The sequence below is a fragment of the Clinocottus analis genome, unplaced genomic scaffold (genome assembly GCF_023055335.1).
Source record: "Clinocottus analis isolate CAN_PGR_092001 unplaced genomic scaffold, fCliAna1.0.p SCAF_4, whole genome shotgun sequence".
Classification (NCBI taxonomy): domain Eukaryota; kingdom Metazoa; phylum Chordata; class Actinopteri; order Perciformes; family Cottidae; genus Clinocottus; species Clinocottus analis.
Genome location: NW_027176153.1, coordinates 9,826,112 through 9,850,348, shown reverse-complemented (window position 1 = coordinate 9,850,348; position 24,237 = coordinate 9,826,112). Strand labels below are relative to the sequence as shown.

Genomic DNA, 24,237 nt, shown 5'->3' with positions numbered 1-24,237 from the left:
TGCCTCTTTCTGGGCCTGGACTGAGCTCGTTGGTTTCAAGGTCTCTCTTTTCATCGTTTCGCCAGCTCGTGTGCATGAAGGGTGTTTCTTGAAGAAGAAAGAAATGATCCTTTATTAATCCTCATGGTGAAGTTCTTCTCTGCATTCGACCCATCCTTGGTGAGGGAGGTGTTTGAGGAGTTTTGTCTCGCTGCAGTTGGATCCGGGGTGTGCCCGGTGTAGAGCTCCACAATTTAAACAACATGAATGCATTATTGATTATCTGGGATCCCGGCCTCCAAGAGGTAAACAAACGAGCCGCTAATAGCGTCCCCGACTTATTTTGCTTCACTCGATTCACTCTGTTGTTTTTTGGAGTTGTTCCAAGGAATTGTCACTTCCTCAAGACGAGAGGGGAAAAAAAAAAGTTGTCATTTACTCGACCCAGCTTCATCTGCAGTGTAAAAGAAAATAGAGAAAAGTACATGGTAGCAAAAGTGAGTCGAGACGAGGTCAGAAATCAGCGCCTGTTGTAAGTCGAGTGGATTTTTGTCAATACACGCATCCGAGGCGGATTACACAACATGTGGGCGTTTGTTACATATTTACACATCGTGTAAACTCGCCGATGTTCAACTTACAAAGCCCGTCCGTCCTCGCTCAACTCCACCGGTTACGTCTGTCTGTCATTCCATACCAAAACCCAGACAATGTCATCCCGTCCCAGCACCTTTTGTGCACTAGATGACGGCTACGCAGTTCACAAAATGGTCTGTACCTCACGGCGTCACAACATTTAAGTGCTTTATCTATCCGTCATTTTTATTTTACTTTCACATTTACCTTTCTTTTCTTTTGTTTTTGTGTGTGCAGCAATTATGTCGCCGTTCTCTGTTCCCTTTAGCGTTTTGCTTTTGCCAACATCCCACACACTCTCCACTGTATACGCTCACACAACACCACTTTGCTGTGAGTGTGGCTACTGGTTTACGATGTGATGAGGGCCCCTCCACCCCCCCCCGGTTAATTTTACTAGTCTCAAGGGTAAAACAGCAAAGCGTGTAAAAGAGCGCAACAGCTGCAGTTCAATGGAGCTCTTTGAAGAACTACATCAAACACAGAGAATCATCTTCTAGCCATTGGCCCCCACAGAAGAGAAAGAAATGAAGTGTGTGTGTGTGTTTGTGTGTGTGTGTGTGTGTGTGTGTGTGTGTGTGTGTGTGTGTGTGTGTGTGGTGCCGGCATGTTGGAGAGGTGTGCAGGACTGTTAATCCTCTGGCCTCCCCTCAGTCCCCGCCTCCTGCTCCTCATCACTTGGTTGAGATCTCTGGCTGCACGTTCTCATCCATATTTAGTTCTTGGATCCTTCTCTGTATTGATCTCGTCAGTGAATCTTGGTTATTTCCCCGCCGTTCATTGCAGCCCTGTTCCTTGCTCCTGTTCTGACCCCCCTCACCTCCTCCCCCTTATCTCCCTCCTGCACACTTCTCTCCACAGCACCTCTCAACGTGAAGCCTTTTCCTTCGCTCGCTTCTCCCCCATCTTTGTTTAGACCTTCCCCGCCCTCGTATTTATACAGTATATCATTTTTGTATTCATTATTTTTTGGTCATTGTGTGTTTCACTCGCCCAGTATTTGCTTGTCAATCAAATGTGTTTTTTTTCTTCCCCCTTATTATCATTTTTATTATTCGTGCGGTTGTTTTTCTTACTTGGTAATGCATCATTTGCTAAATGCCAGTGAATATTTCCCTGCCTTTCCCTTTTTGTGCTTTGGACACAATTCTTCCCTTTGCATTTTTAAGGCCATTATATGACACTGCATGTGCTGCGTTCACACAGAAATCGGACACACACGCACACACACACACACAAGGAAATAAAATGACAAAGCATGAGCATTTCGAACAGTTCTGAGGACTTGAGTTGAGCTATTTGTGCTTGTGACCATTGGAATGAAGTTCAGTATGAAGCCGACCTGCAGATCTCTGCAGTATAGCGCACTATTGATTCCTGTATTCATTATTTAATTGGTTGGATACCTTGTGTGTGGACGATGTATTGTACTGCTGCCTTTTCTCTGCACTCCCTTTTCGCTCCACCAACCTCATAAAGTGTGTGTGTGTGTGTGTGTGACTCAGAGATTCGATCTCAACTCGGCGCCTGTAAAGTTCCATGACTGCGTCTTTGCCCCCCCGACACATCCGCACTGACAAAGTACTCCAAACCTCCTCTGTGCTCGTTCCCAAATTCAGCGTACTTGTCCTCGATGACACGCACACAGACTCCCAAGCTGGAAAACAATGCGGCTGGTAAATACTGATTAGCGGGGCCTCGAGGATGGAGCTGGAGTCAGGTGTTAAGCCTAGCTTAGCATAAAAGACAGGTAGCTCAGCTCTCACCTCAAAGGCAGAAGGCAAATATAAGCGGACTAGTGTTTTCAAAAGAGATAATTATTCCTTGTATTATTTCTTCACTATTAATGTTGAATGTTTGATTCTCTCTTGCAGTATTTATTTTTAGCCTTGCCGACCCGTCATTGCTGCTTTCCTCTCTCTGTCACATCGTCTGTCTCTTCTTCTTCTTCTTCTTCTTCTTCTTCTTCTTCTTCTTCTTCTTCTTCTTCTTCTTCTTCTTCATCTTCTTCTTCTTCTCCTTCTTCTTCTTCTTCCTCTCCTTCTCCTTCTTCATCTTCTTCTTCTTCTTCTTCTTCTTCTTCCTCCTCCTCCTGCTGCTGGTGATGGGGGGGATTCTTGATTAGAACCCATGCTGCTAAGTCCCCCCACATCGCATCATTGCATTTGATTAGCTCAACCCCCTGCTCCCTCCCTTATCACTACCAGCACAACAGGAAGCAACATGCGCACGTACACACACACACACACACACACACACACACACACACACACACACACAACACATGTGCACAGATGCACATGCATGCATATTACTTGCCGACTTATCTGAACTCCATGTCTGCCGGCAAACATGCTCTGGAATAAATGACACTCTCCACACACACACACACACACACACACACACACACACGCACACACACAGACGCACACATCTGGGCTGCTGCTGGGCGACGGGGGCTTCAGGTAAAGCCAGCATGGCGCTGACAGCTCCCCGGCCCTAATGAAGCATTAATAAAGTGCAGCACCAAACAGTGGATCAGAGAGAAGCAGAGATCCCCCACCTGCCTGCTGTCTCTGCTGGCTGCCGGGGGGAGATGAGAGGGGAGAGGATCACCATAATCCCCCCCCCTCCCTTCCCTCTCCTCCCTTGCCCCAATTTACAGTCAGACGTCACCCCCTAAATTTCTTTTTTTTTTTAAATTCTCAACAGAGGCCGTTAAAAATGTGCTCCTGAAAAGTTCCGCAGCTGGAAGGGAGTCGAGGTCAAAGGCGCGTACCCGTGTGTTTTGTTTTTTTTTCTCTCCAGGAAACGCCACGGCCACATGAATTCACAATCAGGAGGGCGTCGCCGAGGGGGCTCACGAAGCCAACGCTCCCGGCTCTGACGAAGCTAATACCCCATGTGTCCGCCCCGCCGACACACCTGTATGTGTACGTCACGCGAGGTTCTTTTAATTGGGGCCCCCAGACCGTCGCGCGGCCTCCTCCCTTCCCCATGAAGCTTGAGACGTCGCCTCTGTTTGTGCCGGGATGGCTTCAGTGTCACTTCAGTGTCTTCATCTCTCCTCTCTATCTGCATCCTCATGTGCCTCTTTTTTTTTTATTCCCTCATTATCTTTGCAGTATAAACCTCGCTGAGCTTTACTCCAGCGAGGGAGACTGATCTAATTGGCAGCGAGGATCATTCTAATTTTCCAAAGCCAGCTCTGCTGACTTTCTCCCCTCTCTCTCTCTCTCTCTCTCTCTTTCCTTTTTTTGTGCCACCTTTCACATGATAATAATGAGAAAATATAAGCGAGAGAACTCCCTGCAGTTTGCTGTGGTGAACGTGTGTGTGTGTGTGTGTGTGTTTTTTTCCTTGTTTTCTTGGGGGGCTTGTTACACCGATCACATTTGCCCGGCAATGTGCACACTTGTCTGAGAAGGGGGGACCTAATCTTCACTAACGCCCTCGTCCAGGCCGCGCTTCCAGTTAGCATCCTGATCAGGAGCCCACGCCTCTCCTCCCCGTTCTACCTGGCTCTCGTGCTCCTCACTACCGAACACACCCTCCTCCTCCACCCTCCTTATGCTGGCAACACGCTCCGAGGAGAGGGGGGCTGTAGAGAGAGAGAGAGAGAGAGAGGAAGCCCGGGCTATTATTTAATGAGATCAAGAAGTGCGAGGACGATGCTGTTTACTGTCACAGAACCAACACAGCCTCCCTCCCTGTATGTGAAGGGAGGGGGGGGAAGGGCCCTAACAATCCGCCATTTTGATGAAAATGGTTGTCGCTTCGAGCTCGCAGCGCCGTGCAGCGGAGCAGGAGCATCGGAAACAGTGTGGCCAGAGTACTTCACCTTCTACCTGCTGCGGCAGACACGACAAGGTCGCGTTCGGCCCGATTAGATGGAAATGAAAGGGCCACGTGTCGCCACAATCGCTATCAAGTCCACATTGGCTGCAATTACCACGCCCCTCGTCCATAACTCACAATAGCTGATGATTTCTAGAGAGTCGTTTGCCATCGTTGTGCCTGAGTTCCAGCTGTAATTTGGGATAGTTTATTTTTGAAGTTATTTCTGAAGTGTCTTTGTAATAAATTGGGTCTGGAGTCAGTTTCCGCTGCAACACACAGCACAAATATATAAAAGTCTTCGTTAACGAGTCTCACGCACCAAACCTCAAAAGAACTTGACAGGAGGGAGCGTAAAAAGAAGTAAGGAGGGGGGGGGGGGATGTGTCATGAAGACTGGGAAGGCGAGGTGGGGGGTGCATCCTTTGATCAAGAGCGCTCCTCGCAGGCGCTTCTGTCTCCTTACACATCCATAATATATCTCTCTCTCCGCATTGCATTCCAGTCCCGGCGAAGAAACGAAATGCACAGCAAGGAATTTACGATTCAATATACACACACCCACACACACACACTCACACACACACGGCCCTTTAAATTAAATCCGTTCATGTCGGCTGTAACAAAAAGAGGGGATAATATCAGACACGGGTAAATATTTATTCGGAAAGTGGCGAGCTTAGGAAATGAGAAGGCCTCTGCGCCTCCCTCCCACAGGAGAGCATGTTTGTTCCGTGACAGTCATAAATATGCATCGTGCAGCCGAGATGACAGAGATTGTAATCTTTTGGTCGAGCATGTGAAAACTCCCACAGCCCCCCCCCTCACCGTGTCAGTGGTGAAATGAAAAGTTTTTACCCCGTCCTGTCGCTGCGAAGAGTCACACGGCGACAAGTGGCGCGCTGTTTAATTAGAATGGAAACAACTTCCCCCCCCCCGGGGGAGGAATACCTTTCTCCCTCTCCCCTTCACCCCCTCCTCCCCCCTCTCTCCCTCTCTGCCTGCTTCATTTGTGAAAAAGGTAAATATTCAGAGGGTCGCTTTTCAGCCGTGTCGATTAAGGCACGCCTGAGCGTACCGAGAGCGAATGCGTTGCGAAGGCGCCGCTCCCGAAATCAATTGGTGCCGCGCTGCCAAAAAAAATGAAACGCGGCTTGTTTTGTGCCGGGAGACAGCTGTGGCGGTGCGTTCCTCCTCACTCAAAAGAGGGAGGGGGGGTCAAGTAGCTCTTCAAAACCCCGCAATAACGACTCCGGGCTCCCAAAACAGTGCAACCAGGAGCCACTTCAATCACACAAAAACAACCAAAAAAGCAGCCTGTCATTCAAGGATGTGCAGCAGCAGCGGGTCTCCCGGCCTCCAGCCGGCCGACAGGTCAATCTGCCTTTTTGAACTAAACCTATGTTTTCATGCCCCCCCCCCCCTCCCCCTCCTGCAGCCCTGAAGGACCCCTGCGCCGACGTGACCTGCAGCTACGGCAGCACCTGCGTCCAGTCGTCGGACGGCCTCTCGGCCAAGTGCATGTGCCCCCTCGGCTGCGACGGCAGGCAGGAGCAGACGGTGTGCGGCAGCGACGGGGAGGATTACCGCAGCGAGTGCGCGCTCCACCAGCACGCCTGCAAGAACCAGAAGAACATGCGGGTGCAGTACCAGGGGCCCTGCGGTGAGCGCTCCCCTCCATGATGATGCTCACTTTTTCTCCTTCTCTTTTCTCCCCTCCGCTCTGTTTACTACCTCTGGCTTTTGTTGTTTTCCTCCTCCGCATACCCCCTCTTACATACCTCTGCTAATTCTCATTTTTCATTCAGGTCGCTCCGCTTCGCACAGGTACACCTGCGGTGCGGATTGTTGTTTTCTCTAAGTGGGTCTTCAGAGCTGTCGTCTTTCGTCAGGCCCCGACTTTCTTTTTTCTCTTCATTCTTGTTATCATCAGGCGATAGTTGTTTACTCCCAAGGCGTTCAACTTTGAGTTTTTTGTGTGTGTGTGTTTGTTTTGAGCCAGATGGAGGGAAATAATGAAAAGCAGACACAAAGCTCTGTCTCGAAGCAGCAGGAGCTTCCCGGGAGAGTGGCGGGATGGGAGGGGAGGGGGCGGGCGGGAAAGGAGATGGATGTGCGGGAAGGTTGGCCGAATAAATCCAGCCCGTCTCAGCACAAAGTGACCCAAGTCTTCCCTGGATGGTCCCTCTAAATCTTCCTGCAGCCGTTTCATCTAAAGCCTCGGCTATTCCAGGTGGCCAGACAAACAAAGTGAATGTATCTGCGCTGCTAGTTTTTCGCAAAACAAACAGGCCATTCTTTTTGCAATCACGCCGACTCGCTCAGCTGGAGGAGAGCGCGGCTCCTGTAAGCCGTTCTTCCCAGTTAATGGGAGGTAATGGTCTTCCCCTCAGATAATGGTCAGGCTGGCGGAGCGCTATGCAGAGGCCCTGCACGCGTTAGGATACATCCCCGCCTCGCGCCGGTTGCAGGTCTCTGCGAGCCTTTGCATTGTGTTGACAGAAAAACAACGTGAGGCCGGGCCAGAGCCGGTCTCTCCTCCTCCCAGCCCATCTGCAGCCAAAAGCGCTCTGCCTATTTTCTCCCCCCCCCCCCACCCCCTTGTTTTTTTTGTGTCCCTGCATTGTCGCTCTTTGTATTCCTGCCAGAGGTCTTTGGAAAGCGTGTCGCCTTCCCCTCTCCTTCTCCTCCCTCTCCGCTCCTTTTCCAGACGATAGGGTGTTCCATCCTCGCCGTGTTTTGAATGACTCGCCGGCAGCTTGGCAGTGATTTGATGTGTCACGGTGCGACATAAATCCTTTTGTTTTCCCCACATGCTGAAAGCGTGGCGGGCAGGATAAAGCTCCTGTTTCAAGGACCACCCCCCCCCCCCCACAACCCACACACACACACACACACACACCCTTCCCCACCCTCCTCGTTCCACACATCCACAAACCAATTCCATTACGATCACGGACCGATACGGCCGAGCGTGCCAGACCGAGCGCTCCCCCCGGAAGGAGGGAGGTGCCAGGGATCAAATCAAACCGACCGCCTCGTCATCCATTTCCTTGTGTCCCCCTTCACGAGCGTAGGTCCGAGTCTGAGTCGCTCTCAGATCGGATCTGTGGAGCAGCAGTGATGGAGGATCATGTCTCCCCGTTCCGTCTGTTTTTTTCTTCTCGTCTTCTCCTTTCTTTCATCTGGATTGACTAGACAAACAAAAGTACATCCCACAGATACATATACCGAGTTGCTTTTTTTTTGGGGCATCTGAAAAACATTACAGGTATACAGGTTTAGTTAAAAGCACGCCTACTAAAGCTTGAACGGGGAACCGGCTTTTAGAGAGCCGATTTTAGACACGCCCGTCATCCTCAAAGATGGACGACTCAGAGATCTAATCGACTTCACGCAGATTTTTGACATGTTGCTCACTGATACAACTGTTCAACCCCCCCGTGTGCTGCAGTGCATTGTTTCTCATGAAAAGGCTTTGCCTCCACAGACCCGTGCAAAGACAGCGAGAACAACCTGAGCACGATGTGCCGGGTGGAGGCTCTCACCCGCCAGCCCCTCATCTTCGGCCTGCCGGAGTGGTGCACCCCGGGCAACGAGCCGCTGTGCGCCAGCGACGGCCAGACCTACCCCAGCGAGTGCGCCATGGAAGCGACGGGCATGCAGAAAGGCATCAAGCTCCGGAAGATCTACGCGGGCCGATGCAGGTTGCTGGGTAAGGGCCGCCGGGGCGAGCGCCGTGGCCTCTGGGTAGTGACAACTCACAGGTGGAGAATCAGCTGTCAGCTGGGATCACAGTAAATACATTGTGCACGTTTTTAGAGTCATGGTGGCAATGGGAATCTGCCTTTGAATCATTCAAATAAACAATATTGAGGAGCTGTAATTAATAATCTATTAATAATTCATTATCAACTCCCAGTTTTGGGACACAGGCTGTGGGTGTGAGGGTTGAAAAGTCCTCTGGGGGGGTAAGGGACCACAGTTTGTAAACTTATGAACATGTTTTAAACGTAAATATGTCAATTACAAAAAAAGGATGTCCTGTTGTAAAAGTATAATAATCAGGTTACTACGTTGGGAGCGGCGCCCATCCAAACACCTCCCAAGCGGTTTGGCACTTCACACCGATGTGATCAATTCCCAAAAGCTTTGTTTCCAAATCCATCGCAGCGGAACGGAAAAACAGTCGGGATCGGTTTTCAAAGGGTTCAGCGACGCGGAAGCCAAATGCGACTCTGAAAGAAAAACATGTGCGATTCCCCTTCTCAAGTTTGAAAGGTGGCGCTGACAGCTGACCCTGCAACGGCGTTTCCGCGGCACGCCACAGAGATAAAGGACTCTCGGGGTCTGCACTGTATCCATGCTCGCAGTGGCCTCCTCCAGCTCTGATAAGAGCCTCCAGAGCTCTTATCAGAGCTATTAGAACAGGGGCCTTAAGCCTTAGTCAACAAAGAGATGTCAGCTCTTACTGTACGTCTGATAGCCATCGGAGGAAATCCAATTTTCCCGCTGTTTTTGTCGGCGGGGGCTCGCGGCACGAGATATTTGCGGAGAACCTCCCCCCTCCCACCCTCCCCCCTTCTCCTCCCGCACACGTGTACCGAGACTCTTGACAGCGCCACAGACAAGAATAGATCACCGTGTGACGTCCATTGTCGCAGCCAACAATGCAGGCGGATGCCCGCTCCTCCGACACGCCCCGGTTCTCTGCGTCCGCTCGGCTTCACGGGGCCGGTGGTTGGAGCACGAGGGCTAACTCAACTGCTCAAATTCCCCCGGCCAGCGTGTGTGCGCGAGCAAGCGGATGAACACTTTTTTTTCTTCTTCTTTCTTTTATCCCTCCCAACTCTCTTCTCATTTTTTCTTTTCTTTTTCAAATGAAAGAATAATTCAATTTGAAACAGAGATCCATGAAATCATATCCCTAAGCAAATTGCAAATTGGTATCTAATGAAAATGGCCATTTCGACTTGTAACCATGACATTGCACACCGCCGTCGCCCTCCCGCTCGGATACAGCGGCGACGTAATTAAGTGTGGCGTGACAGGCTTTTAAAGAAAAAGAGAAGGAGGAATTGAATTGCTGTAGAAATTTGATCCACTGATCAGGAATGAAGTAAATTTGAAGCCCGGCGAGCGCCTCCAGAACAGAGAAGCTTCAAATTGGATTTTTCTCACTTCAATGGCAAATTTGCCATTTCACATTACCAGTGTTTCTTTCTTTTTCTCTTACAGTAGATTTCTGCTTAGTGAGTCAAAATGTGATGACCATAATAGTTTAGTCAACTTGACCTTAAAATACAAAGACTTTTAGTTTGAGTCCCCTAATATTATTAAAGTTAGATGGAAAATTCCAACAATTAAGTTAGTTGGGATCTCCAGTCCATGTTTTACCGGCCAATCGCAATGTGGTTTCAACTTTTTTTTTTCACATGAATATTATTTTAACAAACTGTAATTTTCTCAACTTGAAATGTAAAGAAAATTACCCTGAAGAGAAATGAAACAAAACGACTGCATCTTAATGAGAATCTTAATTTTAAAGTAAATAAATGAACGTTGAAATAAAGCGCCACTGAAATAATGAACACTGGCTATGAGTAGAAATGAACTCATCCTTTACCCGGTCCCGGCAACATGCCACGCCGATGTGTTTATGCTTGTATCGGCTTTAAGTTTCATCTATCTTCTCTCAACACAATTAAATTGATTCGTAATGAAATCTTTTTTCATCAGCTGTGAGCGGCCCCTCAGAGTCCTCTCAGAACGCCCGCTCATTGTATAACCACTCAATTAACACAACATACAATCATGTTCCTTCTGCTGAGCTGTTGAAACTGTTTCTGCAAAGAGGCTTAACCTGTGCCGCGGAAAAGAAAAGCTTTTATTTATTATTTTTACACATGCTGCAAGTGGCATCCGTCCACTCCAACATGTAATTACCGTTTGAAAAGAAAACAGCTTTATTCCCCCTCGGTGGGAGCTGCATGCGTCACACAGCGGGAAGGAGAATTGGTTTGACGCTTTGCAGCCGCAGCTTGAAATGTTTTTTTATTTGATCTTTTTATGCTTGCTGACTACTTCTGTTGTACTTGCCTTGGTGTCCGTCACACTTTCACAAAAGTGGCAGTTGAAAAGAACTCTTCAACATTGAGAAATTGGGTCTGGAAATGGGGGTTAATGGACCTAGATGAGCCCTTAAACCCGCGTTAACTTCCTCTCTCTCTCTTTCTCCCTCTCCTCCAGAGCACTGCGAGGAGGAGTGTCTCTTCAACGCCCTGTGCGTGGTGGAGCAGCATAACGCCCGCTGCTCCTGCGACCCCATCGAGTGCGACGGCACCTACAAGCCCGTGTGCGGCAAGGACGGCCGCACGCACACCAACGACTGCGCCCGGCGCAAGGCCGAGTGCCTGAGCAAGACCCTCATCCCCGTCAAGCACCCGGGACCCTGTGGTGAGTGGAGCTGGAGGGTCCGGGGGGGGGGGGCGAGGAGGGCTAGAGCTGCCCCCTTTAAATCCTTCTTTCTCTCTCTCTCTTTCTCTCTCTCTCTCTCTCTCTCTCTCTCCCTCTGCCTGTTTTAATGCGTGTTACATGTGTTTTGTCCTTCTCTATCTACCAGGCTTACTGTACGTGTGTGTCAGGTTTCCTGAAAAGGTTTTTTCGAAATGGTTCGGCGATGCTCTCTGCGGGGGGAGGGGGTGTAACTCAAACCGAAAGGACTCACGTGTGCCTTCCTTATAAAAACGTGCCTTCACCCGTTCAGCCATCCATCTCCTCCTCATCCCCGTCACGCTTCACCCCTCCATCCCAAACACACACACTCACACACAAAATGAAACACCACCTCCATCCACTCTCCGTCCTCTGCGGCGGGTTTCTTCTCCCCTCCCTCCCCTTATCCTCTCCTCTGTCTTTTGTCTCCTGTGTGTTGCTTTTTTTCTTGCATATATATACATATATATTTCAAAAAAAGCTCTTCTTTCTTGTTTCAGTGTGTCAATCTGTCTGTCTGTCTGTCTTTGTCCGCGTGGTCGTCTTCCTGGCTGTCTGCGGGGCGGCAGGTGGAAAAGTGGGGTCACCCGGTGGCCGACCTCATCAGGCGGATCCTGATGGGTGAAGCGCTTCCCCTCGCTCCGAAACGATGGAACCTAACAGGAGGGGGTCTTGTACAGCTGTCTTTTTCTCTGTTTGTTGTTGTCCACCTTCTGCTTCTGTCTCTTTGAGTCATTAATGTCCTTTCCTTCTGTTTTACCCTTCCTACAAAAGACGTGACCCGTGAGGTTGGAGAAGTCTTCCCCTGCGCTTTATTTCCTGTCTAACTTCTCTTGCTTCACCCCTTCCTTTTCCCCCGACTCCTTTTCTTTCGGCATGCAGTAGCATGTTTTGTATGTTTTTTTTTTCCCCCATCTTTTTCAGATAGTCAATCAGAAACACAATCGTTTGAGCAGTTTGAACACAATCGGCGCATAATCCTTTGGAAATTCTTTATTCGCAATCCTGTTAGGTTTGGATTAGATTGATTAAATTCCAGTTGCCTGGTTGGCTGAGAAGGTCAAACGCAGGTTGCCCAAGTTAGTATTCATCACGTGCAACCCGTAGATGAGGCGAGAATCAAAAGCAAAACTCGTCATCTAGCTACCTGCGCCGAACAATCTCAGAGCCGCGGATATTTGTAAAAGAAATGTGATTATTACTGCTTCAAAATATTGTCATTGAATGCGATTCAAGAATTCTCTCTGGTGAAACTAAAAAGCCGGCCGCCTGAAGGTATCGCAAGTAAGTTGTATTTTGCTGATAAAAGAAGAATGCAGAGAGAGGAAAGATTCAATAACAGATCAGCCTTTTAAATTCAGCAAATTGGAGCGTTCGCCAAACGGCATTTGAATTCAAATTACAAGCAACTTATGATGATTAACGCCTGTGAGCTGCACCGTCAAATGGATCTTTTTTTTTTAAAGAATGCCCCCCTTTGAACCAGTGGATGTACTTTGGAAAAAAAATGAACTGTTTGTCCGGCTTGTTCAACCCAATTTCCCCCGTTGAGTAAATGTGTATTTAATCTGTGTATCCTCAGATCATGACATACACGTCGCCTCTGATTTTAACGCCCCATCTTGCGTGCACCTGAATTAGAAGTCTTCCTTCCGAGCGTGACCCCGATGACCCCCACCTGTTGTAAAGCTCCTGCTGCCTGGTGTCACAACACCTCCATGCAACCAATCCACTCCTCGTTTATTATTATTATTATTATTATTTTTTACTGTTCTTGTGACAGAGGCCAATAAAAAAATGGAGCCATCCGTCCCCCGTACCCCCCGCGGGTGTCGGCTTGGAGTTGAATACCAAAGTTATCTCCAGTTGTCAGCGTCAGGACGCTCCGGCGCTCATTAGCATTATTTGGCCGCCTGAGCCGCGCGCATGAATTATGTGCCGGCAGAACGGCGGCGTGCGAGAGCTCTTAAGTGTTTTGCTCCGTTTCATTATTTCTGGCAAGTGGTGCCTCAGCGCTGCTACCCCCTCCTTCTTCTCACTTGTTTATTTATTTCACTTTCTCCCCTCTCTTCCAACTGCGCATCGCAGCCGTCAGTGACTGGTCGTATGTTTCTTTAATGCAGTCTTAATGACATTAGCATATATATATATATATATATATATATATATATATATATATATATATATATATATATATATATATATATAATGCCCCCTCCCCTCGATCCAGTTTTAATTAAACTTCAAAAGAGGCAAGCGTAGGTGCCCACAGAGACTGTTGGTTTAGTCAGACAGATGCACTTAATGTGTGTGCGTGTGTGTGTGTGTGTCTGTGTGAGTGTGTGTGTGTGTGCGTGTACATTAGAACTCTCTTTCTGTCTTGTCTGTCTTCCTTCGCTCCCTCTCGTGTCCCGCAGCGCTGCGTGAGGAGGACCGAGTTGCATATTCCCTCTGACTGCACAAAAGACTTAAGATACACATAACACACCCGAGGGATGCATGCCAAGTGTGTCTCCCCGACCTCTGAAAGAAGCCGCCTCGTTGGGGATCGATCGGCACTGTGTGCGACACACACACACACACGCCCACACACTCCCTTTGTGCTCCACTCTGCTCGGGCTCACCGACTGGTGACTGGCGCCGCCGAAAAGGGGCGTCTGCACGCGCGCGCGCGGGTCGTAGGCTTCTGACAAAAGTTGCACGCGAGAGGAAGAGTTTGATGAATTATCATTATTTGATAAATAACGATCTCTGTAACCCCGTCTCGTCCCCGTCCCCCCGTTTCATTGGCTGAGCGGTGCGTTGCGGGGTAGGGTTGATCGATCGCCCTGCCAGCTGTCAAACGGATGAAATTCTCTACTTCTGCCGCCGTCATAAATCTCTTTTCATGCGGGTGACAGCGCCCTAATGTCAAGCCCCTCCCCCCCCCCCACACACACACCCTCCCTCCCCTACCATGTTGGCGCTCTCCTCCACGAAGAATGGTCATATGCAACGAACCGCCTCTGTAACGCCCACCACTGCTGTCCTCCCACAGACAACGACTTGATTGATATCTAAAGCCCATCAGTTTAGGGAGTGCAGAGACACCGCGTGGCGCCGGGCTGATTAACTTACAGCCGCGGTCGAGTCACAGATCTTCAAGGCGTCCGAGAACGGACGGAGGTATCGGAGTTGGCTTCCCCGGAGAGGAGGAGGAGCCACAGCCTCGGGGCCACGAGACACCTGGGTAAAGAAAATACGTTTTTTCCTCCTCGCCCCCAGAGAGAAGCAGATGAGCCGCTTACACCCGATGTTAAGACACAAAAAAGTGTTGGAATTTCCATCACCTGCTTCTTCTGTGGAGCTTTTATTCAAATTCAAATTTATTCAAAGATCATTTAAACCTGCCTTCATGCAGAGTCTGGTTAAAAATGAATATATATATATTTATCTATATCCATCCCATAGGATGTCAGCGCAGCAGGCTAACAGCACAAACTGAACATGGAAGTGTGCGTGCAGCGTCAATATTGGTGCAGATGTATATTTAGAGGACGGAACAATGGAGGGATGTTGGCACCCTGGCGTTATTCAAAGGGCTTTCATTTGCTCTCATCTTGCTTTCTTTGTTTGTTGGCGCCACCATCACTCCAACTCGTACAATGTTTCACCACGATACGTTCCCAGGGGCCTCCGCAAGACAAGTTTTGCTACTTCAAACCGTTAAAAGCTGTGACGTGCCAACGCTTTGGCGGGAAAGACAGAACAATGGTCTCTCTTCCCTTTGCAGCGCAGAGGGTCCTCAGCTCCTGGTTGCACCTGTGTGTAATGTACTTCATGTGCTTTGTCTTCTGACCGCTCGATATGGTTCAACCACTGTGTGTGTGTGTGTGTGTTTTAATGGATGTAACTGAAAGTGAACTGATTCAATAGTGAAAACGAACACAGCAAAGCATGAATCTGATCACACAAAAAAACTTTACAAAATAATTTCAAAATATGCCTTTCCAAAGTTTTTTTTTTTCTGTTTAAGGTCAGATTTTACATGAATTATAATCATAATAATTACAAAATAAAGCTGATTTCAAACTTGTATCTTTCATCCTAAGTTATATCTCCGCTTGCTTCCCAGATGGTTCTCCTCCCCGCGGCCCCTTTAAGTCTATATTTAGTGCACGTTCAGTCGTGCTTTGGAAGCAGGAGCTGGAGGTGGCTCACCACAGCTCCCCGGAGCCTGTTGACGTGCCGGCCTCACGTCTGGCATCAGTAGAATGGGAAGTGGAGAGTTTCTAAATTGGTAGTTACGAGGAAAAATCTGTCGAAACACATGAAACACACTCAAAGTGCAAACTCGGAGTGAACAAATGAAAGAGCTAGTTTTGCGGACAGAAACTCTTTATTCCCACCTCTTTTGTCATTTCCACAGTCAAGCGTGCGCGTGTGTGTGTGTGTGCGTGCATGCGTGTGTGTGTGTGTGTGTACGAGCACGAGCGACATGCTGGAAATGTGTTGCCTGTCACCTCCGGAGGTTAGCATGGAATCACTCAGCAGCAGACACCTCGTCATCGACAAAGAGCTCCAGGAAGCAGGGGGGAAGAGGAAGAGAAGGAGGAGGAGGAGGAGGAGGGGGGTTCGGGCACCTTGGGTATCAAGACTATTTGATCATTTGCATGTTTATTTGATTAGCATCTCACAGCCAGCTGCAGTGATTGGACTCGAGTCTTAGTGTGTAAGTCAGCCTGGGATCACCAGCACTGCCCCCCCCCCCCCCAATCAAGTTAATTAGGGGAATTGACAGCAGCTTGGGGACCCGCTGAGGGACCCGCCGGTCCACTGAAGTGCGGCCTGGAATGTGGGTCAACACGGTGCCAGGAGCGACTCGAGGCAGGGTGGGGGGGGGTTTCAGGTCGCGCTCAACCACAAGGTGATTCTATCGTTTCTATATTTCCGACATATCCTCGTTTCTTCTTCTTCTTCTTCTTCTTCTTCTTCTTCTTCTTCTTCTTCTTCTTCTTCTTCTTCTTCTTCTTCTTCTTCTTCTTCTTCTTCGTCGTCTTCTTCTTCTTCGCTTCGACCTGATTAAAGGCCGGTGTTGAGGCGTCACATCACCTCCGACGGGTGCGTGCCACAAGATCAGGAATCTGCGTTCCTCTCCTCTTTCTGTTTGTGTTGCTCAGTCTACATTTCGAAGAGCAGCACGTTTTTTGGTTGTAAATGCACAAAGAGGCCCTGATCCCCCCCCCCCCTCCCGCCTGTGATAAGTTGTTCAGCGGTAGACAGACACAGCCCGCGGGTATGCCTTTTTGCTGTATGCTAATATAGCCTTTTCTCTCTGCACCTCCTTTCCCCTCGACTAATATGATACATAAATGTTTTTAATGCGAGCGAGAGGAAAAGAGAGTCGGATCAGAGCCCCGCAGGAGGAGGGGAACACAGGGGGGCGGGGCTTGCGGCTGATTGGCTCTGCCCCCTCCCTCCTCCAGTTGGAGTCCCGTGTTGTGACGGTGATTCTCCCTGCCAGTTGGCCGCTGCGAGCATCACCTGGATTACACCGATTCACTGCCCTGCATAATACAGGGAGCAGTTTGTAATTGCACGGAGCCTGGGGGGCGGGGAGTTATTAACATATGTATATGCCAAGCCGAGATGGGAGGAAGCTCGCCAAAAATATTCTCCCGGCTTGTTCACCAACGGGTTACTATGGTTGGGGGTTACTATCCCCGTCCGTCCGTTCATCCCCCTCCTACGCCCGGGGCGAGGTGACACCGCCTGGCCTCACCTCCAGCAATCCCCCCCCCGTATGGAAGCCCTGGAGCAGGGCCGTGCCGTTGACACGACACAGGAATTTAAATAGAAAGAAGAAAAAAAACACTCCAAGGATGCATAGTAAAGTCTCACACAACCAGAATGTAAAGTCTCCACCGGCGTCATGCTACAGGAACATAGCTGAGTGCACAGCAGCAGAGCAGAATCCTCCATTAGAAAGAATTATTCATGTTTTTATGATATATTTATTATTATTTCACTGTCTCTCCTGACCCAGACTGCCGTCGCGGCCCCTCTCTCCCTGCACCTGTATTTGGCTCTACAGATGTTCCCACTCAACTGTCAACTTCATGTTCCAGTGGAAATAGCTCGGCGTAAACCCTGCGACTTTTTTTCTTTCTGGACCCTGCCTGACAGAAAACACTGATACATGCATAAAGAAGATGTATTTAGGTGTCTGGGAGACGACCCTGTGGGGGGAAGAGAGCTGGAACAGGCTTGTGAACAGCATCCCACAAGCCTTTAGTTGTGACAGGCTGCCATTTCAAAGCTCCTGCCTGCCTGCATCCAAGACAGAGAGATGGGGGAGAGACAGCTTTTTAACTGTGTCATAAGATTTTCACACTTGGGGGAGTTTTGTCTTGGTTTTTTCTTTTTTTTCCCTACACCCTCTCCAGTTAATAAATCAGGCAGAAACTTTGCCCCCCAGAGGTAGAGGATGATAAGTTTCGGAAGGGAATTTTCTTTCATCTTTTGTGTGTGTGTGTGTGTGTGTGTGTGTGTGTGAAACAAAGGAGAATAGGAAGACTAAGGCGTTATCGGCGGCTGCAGTCGTGTGTTAGGAGCTCGTCCTTGGAAAAGTGGGCTGGTGAACTTTTTATGTGGTGGGGCCAAGGTTGTACAGTTAAGCTCGGATCACCAGCTTACAGTTAAGCTGGACTGTTACACGCGCACGCAGACACACAGTCGCGAAAGAGATCACGGGGCTATCAATTGTTTTTTTGAAGTCGCACCATATGATGCAGCGGGGAACAGCTTCCAGGTTTTTTATGCGGTACCTCCAAGCTCCTTTTTGAAACAACTGCTTGGCATCGAAACACACACCCAAAAAAAGATCTGGAGCGTTTTTCCCTCTTTTTACAAAATCCGAAACACTTTCCAAAAAGTCTCCTTGCTGAGATCCGGAAAAGATTTCTTCAATTACAGCCACAACTTTGTGATTTCTGCCTGTTTCAATAGCCGTGCCTCAGTACCTGATCCCGGGATATTCGGGTGGCGTTGACCTTGATGAAGGTCAAAGGGTCAACCACGGTGAAACAAGCCAATTTACCTCCGTCTGCGTTATCAGCCGATCACTTACCCCGGCGCTTGGAGGCGGAGCCGAGCGATCCGGAGCTGGTAAATGAATCACGACAAGGTCGCCTCCCCCCTGCGATGCCTTCTAATCCCGTAATGGCCACGATAACGATGGAGCCGCGGGTGGTGTCGTTACAAGGGGCAGTTTCCATGACAGCCCCCGCCCCCAACCCTCTGACAAAAAAATAAAAAGGGTAGACGAGAGAGAGGACGTTTGTGTGTGTGTGTGTGTGTGTGTGATCAAAGCTTTTCTCATAACAAACCGTTTGATGCCCTGCGTCTGATATGCAGGCGCGCCGCGTTCAGCCGAGCGACCCGCCCTCCCCAGCCACGCTCGTGCGTCACACATTTTTCATCATCAAGCCGAGCTCTGAGCGCTGACACGCCCGGTCTCCTCAGCACGCCTCACCAGACCACGGCATATTTCCATTGACACATAAAGCTGAATTGATTGAGTCGCGATGGGAGGAGGGGGTTGGGGGGCTGTTATCAAAGGATTGTTCGGAGCATTTTTTTTTCCTCCCAGTTCCCTCTCTTTTCTGATCATGAAGTCAGGTTGTATCAGCCCATTCTTCGCCCGTCTGCCGCTCTGGAATCATAGGTGCAACAATCCAGTGCTGGTTTTTAATGGAGTCCTGCTGGAGCGAGTGCGTGAGAGGGAGAGACTGAAGCAGGCCCCTCTGTGATGTTCACATTTCATATCTGCCTCTACCCAGAAGCTTGCCTTTTGTGAATTATTAAGCAGAGGGGCTCTTTCTTCTCTTCGCCTGTTTCTTTCTCCATCCTCCATTCGTTTTCTCTCTCTCTCTCTCTCTCTCTCTCTCTCACACACACACACTCTCTTCGTCTTCTTTTTCTCGCTCCTCCGTGTCAGTACAACCGGCTCCGGCTGAGGCGGTGGCCTTCTCACTGAGATGCAAATGGCAGTCTTTGAAGGGGCACATTGGGAACCCCAATTAATCCAGCCATTTTACTCGACTGAAAAAAAAAAAAAAACGAGGAAAAAAATACCGGAAGGCTTGGTAACCATTGTTCGTGGACTGTTTCATCTCTATTGTGCTACAGGGGCCATGTCTTTACCGGCTAGTCCTCACACGGACTCTTAAAAGATGCGGGATACGTCAGGGTAGCGCACAAAGGCGAGGAATGACATAGGAAGCTGAGCAAGCAGAGGTGTCACAGGAGCAGGGCTGCGTACCACATCACATCGCCTTTTTTCCTAACACAACCCCCCCCCTCCTCCTGCCATATTTGCCACGTACTGACCCCTCTGACCTCTCTCCAACCTCCTCCAATACACTCCTTCCCCCGCTCTTCCTGTTTTCCACCAAAGCATCGGCAGCCTCTAACCTTTTTTGCCCTCTGTCTCCTGGGCCGGTTCGGCCTTTCAGATCTCAGCATACCGAGCCCCTGCCTGGAGAAGGTGTGCGACCACGGGGCGGTGTGCGTGGTGAAGAACGACGAGCCCGTGTGCGAGTGCCCCGAGGCCTGCCCGCAGACATCCGACCCCGTGTGCGGGTCCGACGGCCACAGCTACGGCAGCCCCTGCGAGATGCGGGCGATGGGCTGCGCCCTGCAGAGGGCCATCCACATCCAGCACAAAGGACCCTGCGGTGAGTCGCCGCGCACATCACACAACACAGAGATTATGCCCCCTCTCCCTCTGTGCGGTCATGAAATCGGTTAGAGATGTGTGAATTTTTATAGCCCACAGGTAGAGGAAAGGGCTCTCCTTGTAGAATGTAATTAAGCTCAAATTAATTAATAGCGCTTTGTTGCCCGAAGGCAACATTTGAATCCACAGACATTAACAATTAACACATATGGAATTATATTCATGCTGACCCCCTCCGGGGGCTTTCCATTCATTTCCAACAAAGTCAAAACAATACTTAATAGATCTTTTTCTCCCATCCCCCTCGTCCATTACTTTTCTCCAGCCCAACACCAAGAGTCCAATTTGCCGGGTTTCGACCTTTAAGCGGGGACGCACTCGTACTCCCGATGAACCAGAGAGCGGAGCGTACTCGTTTGTAATTGGCGACATGAGTCACTTGGCTTTGTCTCGCTGTGTCCGAGCATCAGCTAGTCATTAGTGCAGCAACGACAGCAGAGCTTCAAGTGGCACAGAAAAATAAATATCTTCAGATCCACGACGCAGGCACACAGCCAATGCGGGCAGGTTTCTGCAGCTCGGTGAGCCCACTTAGTGCACGCTCCTGATGGCTTAATGCCATCTAGGAAGGCCAATTTTCCCATGGACTCTAATTGGTGATTGAGCATCTCCCATCCAGCCGTTCGCTTACACCCCCATTAGAGGGGTTTGTTTGGGGTGTGCTCTCCTCATCCGTAGCGAACAAAAAGGCGATGTGTGCTGTACGGATTGTTCAAGCCCCCCCAAGAGGCAAATTTGTGATGTGTGACATTGGGCTGTATAAATAAAAATGACCCACCTTGACACGCTGGACAAAAAGCACAGCTTTGGCCCGTGCTCTCTCGGGTTCCTTCACCCGCTCTGTTTTAACTACAATGGATGTTTACTCTTCAGCATTATTTTAAAGCGCGTAACAGCGGAAATGAGTCGGCCTCCGCGGTGATGCGCCGAATGATCAATGCGACCGAGCTAGTCTCTCTCTCTCTCTCTCTCTCGCTCTGCTGCTATGAAACCGCACTCTAACGCTTCGTCCCGCTGGGGCGGCCTCACCGCCGCCTGCGCTGTATGTCCCCCCCCCCCTCTTCTTTAAATGGAAAACCAACCGCGAGGATGTATGCCAACAGGGAGCTGGAGCGGTGTTTGGTCAGTGGGAAGGCGGGCTGACTTAATTTGGTGCCGCAGGTAGACAGGCGGCAGGTCTGTCGGGCCCCCCGCCTCCCTCCACCCGGGGTCCCTCAGCGGTAATGAATAGTCTTTATTTTAAAAAAGCGAGGCGTCAGAGCGAGCTGGCTGAGGGCCCTCCTCCCCGTGTGTAATCCAGCTCTATGGATGGCTCTTGGCTCCCAGAGGGAACAGGCCTGCGTCAGCGCGGCGGTGCCATAAAAATGCTGAGGCATTGGCTTGCCAGCCGTGAGCCGGCCGAGGAATGATGGCCGATGATAATGTGTTATTTCCGGGCTGTTTGCACAGCTTTACTGGGCCTCATTCAGCACCACAACAACTGACTGACTTAAGCTGTTATCTCACCTAATTATCACAGCCCATTCCCCCCCCACTCCCACCACCATATACTATACATGTTTATGGAGCGGAAAGGGAGCGAGAGGGGGCGATCGTATGCCGCCTCCAGGTGCAGCAGGACGTATCCGAATTCAAAGGTGAAGGCGTGAGCATGAGCAACATTTTCATCTGCATTTTGAGTAGATATTAGTATGGTGTGGTTTTACAAAATAGACAGTTTTTCTATTGTTATTTTCATCCAATCGCACATTCATGTGCATGTTGTCAGATTCATTTCAGACTCTAGAATCAGGGTGCACGGTGGCATGGTTTAAAAGGTGAGAGGTGCCACAATAGAGAATAACTGGGCCTGTTTGCTTTATTGTGTGTGTGTGTGTGTGTGTGTGTGTGTGTGTGTGTGTGTGTGTGTGTGAGACTTACGACAGACTCTCATGGGCCCGGCCATAATTTCATTTCCTTCCCGGCGGGCTGCAGAAATAGCGGTTATCTATACGGCTCAGGTGCAACCCGATAGCAATATGAATGACATTTGGTATTATTCGGTAGATTTTTCCCTCCCCCTGCATTTTGAGTGGCGGGCGACCTCGTGAGGCGGGCCGGGCTGGGCGAGACGCGCTCGGTTAATAGCCCCCGACCCCTCCCTCCCTCCACAGCTGGATATCAGTCGCCCTGGAAAAAGGGAATTTCATACGGCTCTACCCAAACAGATGAAAGCAAAGGTGCCGGAATCATTTTAAAAAAGAAAACAAATCCCACACACACACACAGACACACACACGTACACGCACACACCTCCTACAGGTGTTTGAAATGATATACACAGTTGAGTAAGAAATATAGGTCACACCAGCAGCAGCATGGGAGTGGTCGGAGTGAGGCGGTGTAAAGAGGGCAGGGGAAGTAATAAACGTGGGGAGGGAGGAGATGGAAGTAAATACGACGAGGAGGAGCAGAGCGAGCGAGGCGGCGGAGTTAATAGTGTACCGGGCAGGCAGGCAGATCGACGGGGGGGGGGGGGTTGTTATCACCCAGGCATGTTCACAAGCCTTCAAAACACAAACCATCCTACTTCTTTCTGCTTAATCCTGAGGTTACACTGCCCCCCTCCCTTCCACCGCATCTATTCAGGTTGTTTTTTTCCTCCCAGCGAGGAGGATATCAACAAAACGCTGCAGAGCTGGAGGGTCTTTGTTTTATTTATATATCCCCCCCCCCCCCCCCCCCCAAAAAAAAATGACTCAATCCTCCACGCTTTCAAGGCCACACTGTCTTCTACCAGCCTGCCCCCTATTTCTCACTCCAAGCCGAGCGACACCAAGCGAGAGAAGCTGTCACGGCGTAAAAAAACAAATATTCAGCAGTCGCCGACTCTCGGTCCAGCGGGGGCCGCAAGGGGGACATTGAGGGAGTTGGAGCAAAGGGCCTCAGCAAAAGATACATGTTTGTTCTGGTATATTTGCGAATGAGTGGATGGCTATCGTCCCGTTGCTTCTGGTCAGGTCGCGGCCCAAAGGCAGGTCAGGTCGCGTTTGGTGCAATGGGACAGAAACTTGGATCAGAATTTGTATTAGACCGGGTGTGAGAAGATCTTAAGATACCTTACTTTGATCTTGGACAGGTTTTTTTTCCAGGCCGGAGAGGTTCCTGCATTGGCAGACATGAAAGTAAATTCAAACGAGATAGAGATCCCAGGTTCCAGTGGGCTAATGTCGTAATGCCGAGCCTGCCGAGACTTTTGAGCTCAAAGTCTGAACATTTTCACGGTTGTGAAGTTTTCCGCCTCAGAAAAGGAAATGGCCTATTTGTCACTGGAAACTCCTAATTAGTGATGACAGACTTTGGAGATGACTGAATCTGAGATGGCGGAGAGTGGACGGCTTAACATTATCGGGTAATGGCGACAAACCTCCCCCCTGCTCCTCCCCACAACCCCTCCACCCCGCGGCTTTGAACCAAAGCTGCCTCCTCTTTCTCTGTCTGTCTGTTTATGCGACGCGTGTTGTCTGGAGTGTCAGGCAGCGTGGAGAGCCAGGTGCGAGGGGCAGCAGCAGATAAAGAAGCGAAGCTGCTATCAGAACACGAGGCCTGATAAAAAAGGACAACACTCGACACTGCCACTTCCCGACTTATAGCTGCCGGAGCCGACCACGGCAAACCCCCATTTTTTAATATATTTTTTATATTTCATGTTTTTTTATATTCGGCGCTCGGAGAAAAAAAAATCCATCACAGCCTCTTCATGTTTTTTTGTGCCAAAAACCTTCAGTGCAAACCCCTCTTGCGGTGTCTGGAAAGAAGGAGCGATGTCGGCTCTCTGACGGCAGATCATTATTTAGTCTGAATAAAAGATTATTGATCTTAAAGTAAATATCAGCGCCCCAGCAGCACACTGGTGTGTGGATGTTTTACACACCCCGACACCCTGGGCATTAACATGCAGCAATAACAACCTCCAGCGCGGTGGATTCTGGCTGCAGGGATTTGCAAACAAGCGCATTGGCTGACGCTGAGGCCTGTTTTGCATTCGGCGTTCCAATCAATCCCAAAAGTGCCCGCGTGGCCAGCACAGTTCCTTTCACTCCAAATTCAGAAAAAAAAAACATTCCTCACGTGTGCCGAGGAATCGTCCGTTTTCTCGGATTGGACCCCGCGTGCTCGGCTCGTGTCATATTCATGTATACGCCTCAGAAATATGTCATTTAAACTTATGCCCGACATACACGTAGCCCCTAACGGCCAATAACGTGGTGCGTGGCCACATCCAGTTCACAACCTGACGAAAAAGGAGCCGGATGCCGGCACTGGTTGGAAAGCAGAAGAGAGCCGAAGACTCCTAAAGAGCGACGGACAGATGAAATAACATGGATAGGTTCCAGCGGGCCGGCCTCGCCTCTCTCAATTAGCACCGAATCAGCAGCGGTTATTAGCCCGGCCCCTCTAATTGAATGTGATAGCGAGCTGCGCTAATGCAATCCTCCAGGTGTAATTGGTGTCAGAGGGGAAAGCGCATC

General features: G+C 49.7%; 1 protein-coding gene across 9 annotated transcripts in view; it reads left to right on the top strand.

Annotated features, from left to right (window-relative positions):
* Window positions 1–24,237, top strand: part of agrn (agrin) — a 221,128-nt gene that overhangs the window by 137,308 nt on the left and 59,583 nt on the right. For all 9 annotated transcript variants that reach the window (XM_068597704.1, XM_068597710.1, XM_068597705.1 and 6 more), the window contains 4 exons: window positions 5,891–6,115; window positions 7,943–8,167; window positions 10,702–10,908; window positions 19,443–19,664. In XM_068597704.1, coding sequence (XP_068453805.1) covers window positions 5,891–6,115; window positions 7,943–8,167; window positions 10,702–10,908; window positions 19,443–19,664 — 879 coding nt within the window. The remainder of the gene's footprint in view (window positions 1–5,890; window positions 6,116–7,942; window positions 8,168–10,701; window positions 10,909–19,442; window positions 19,665–24,237) is intronic.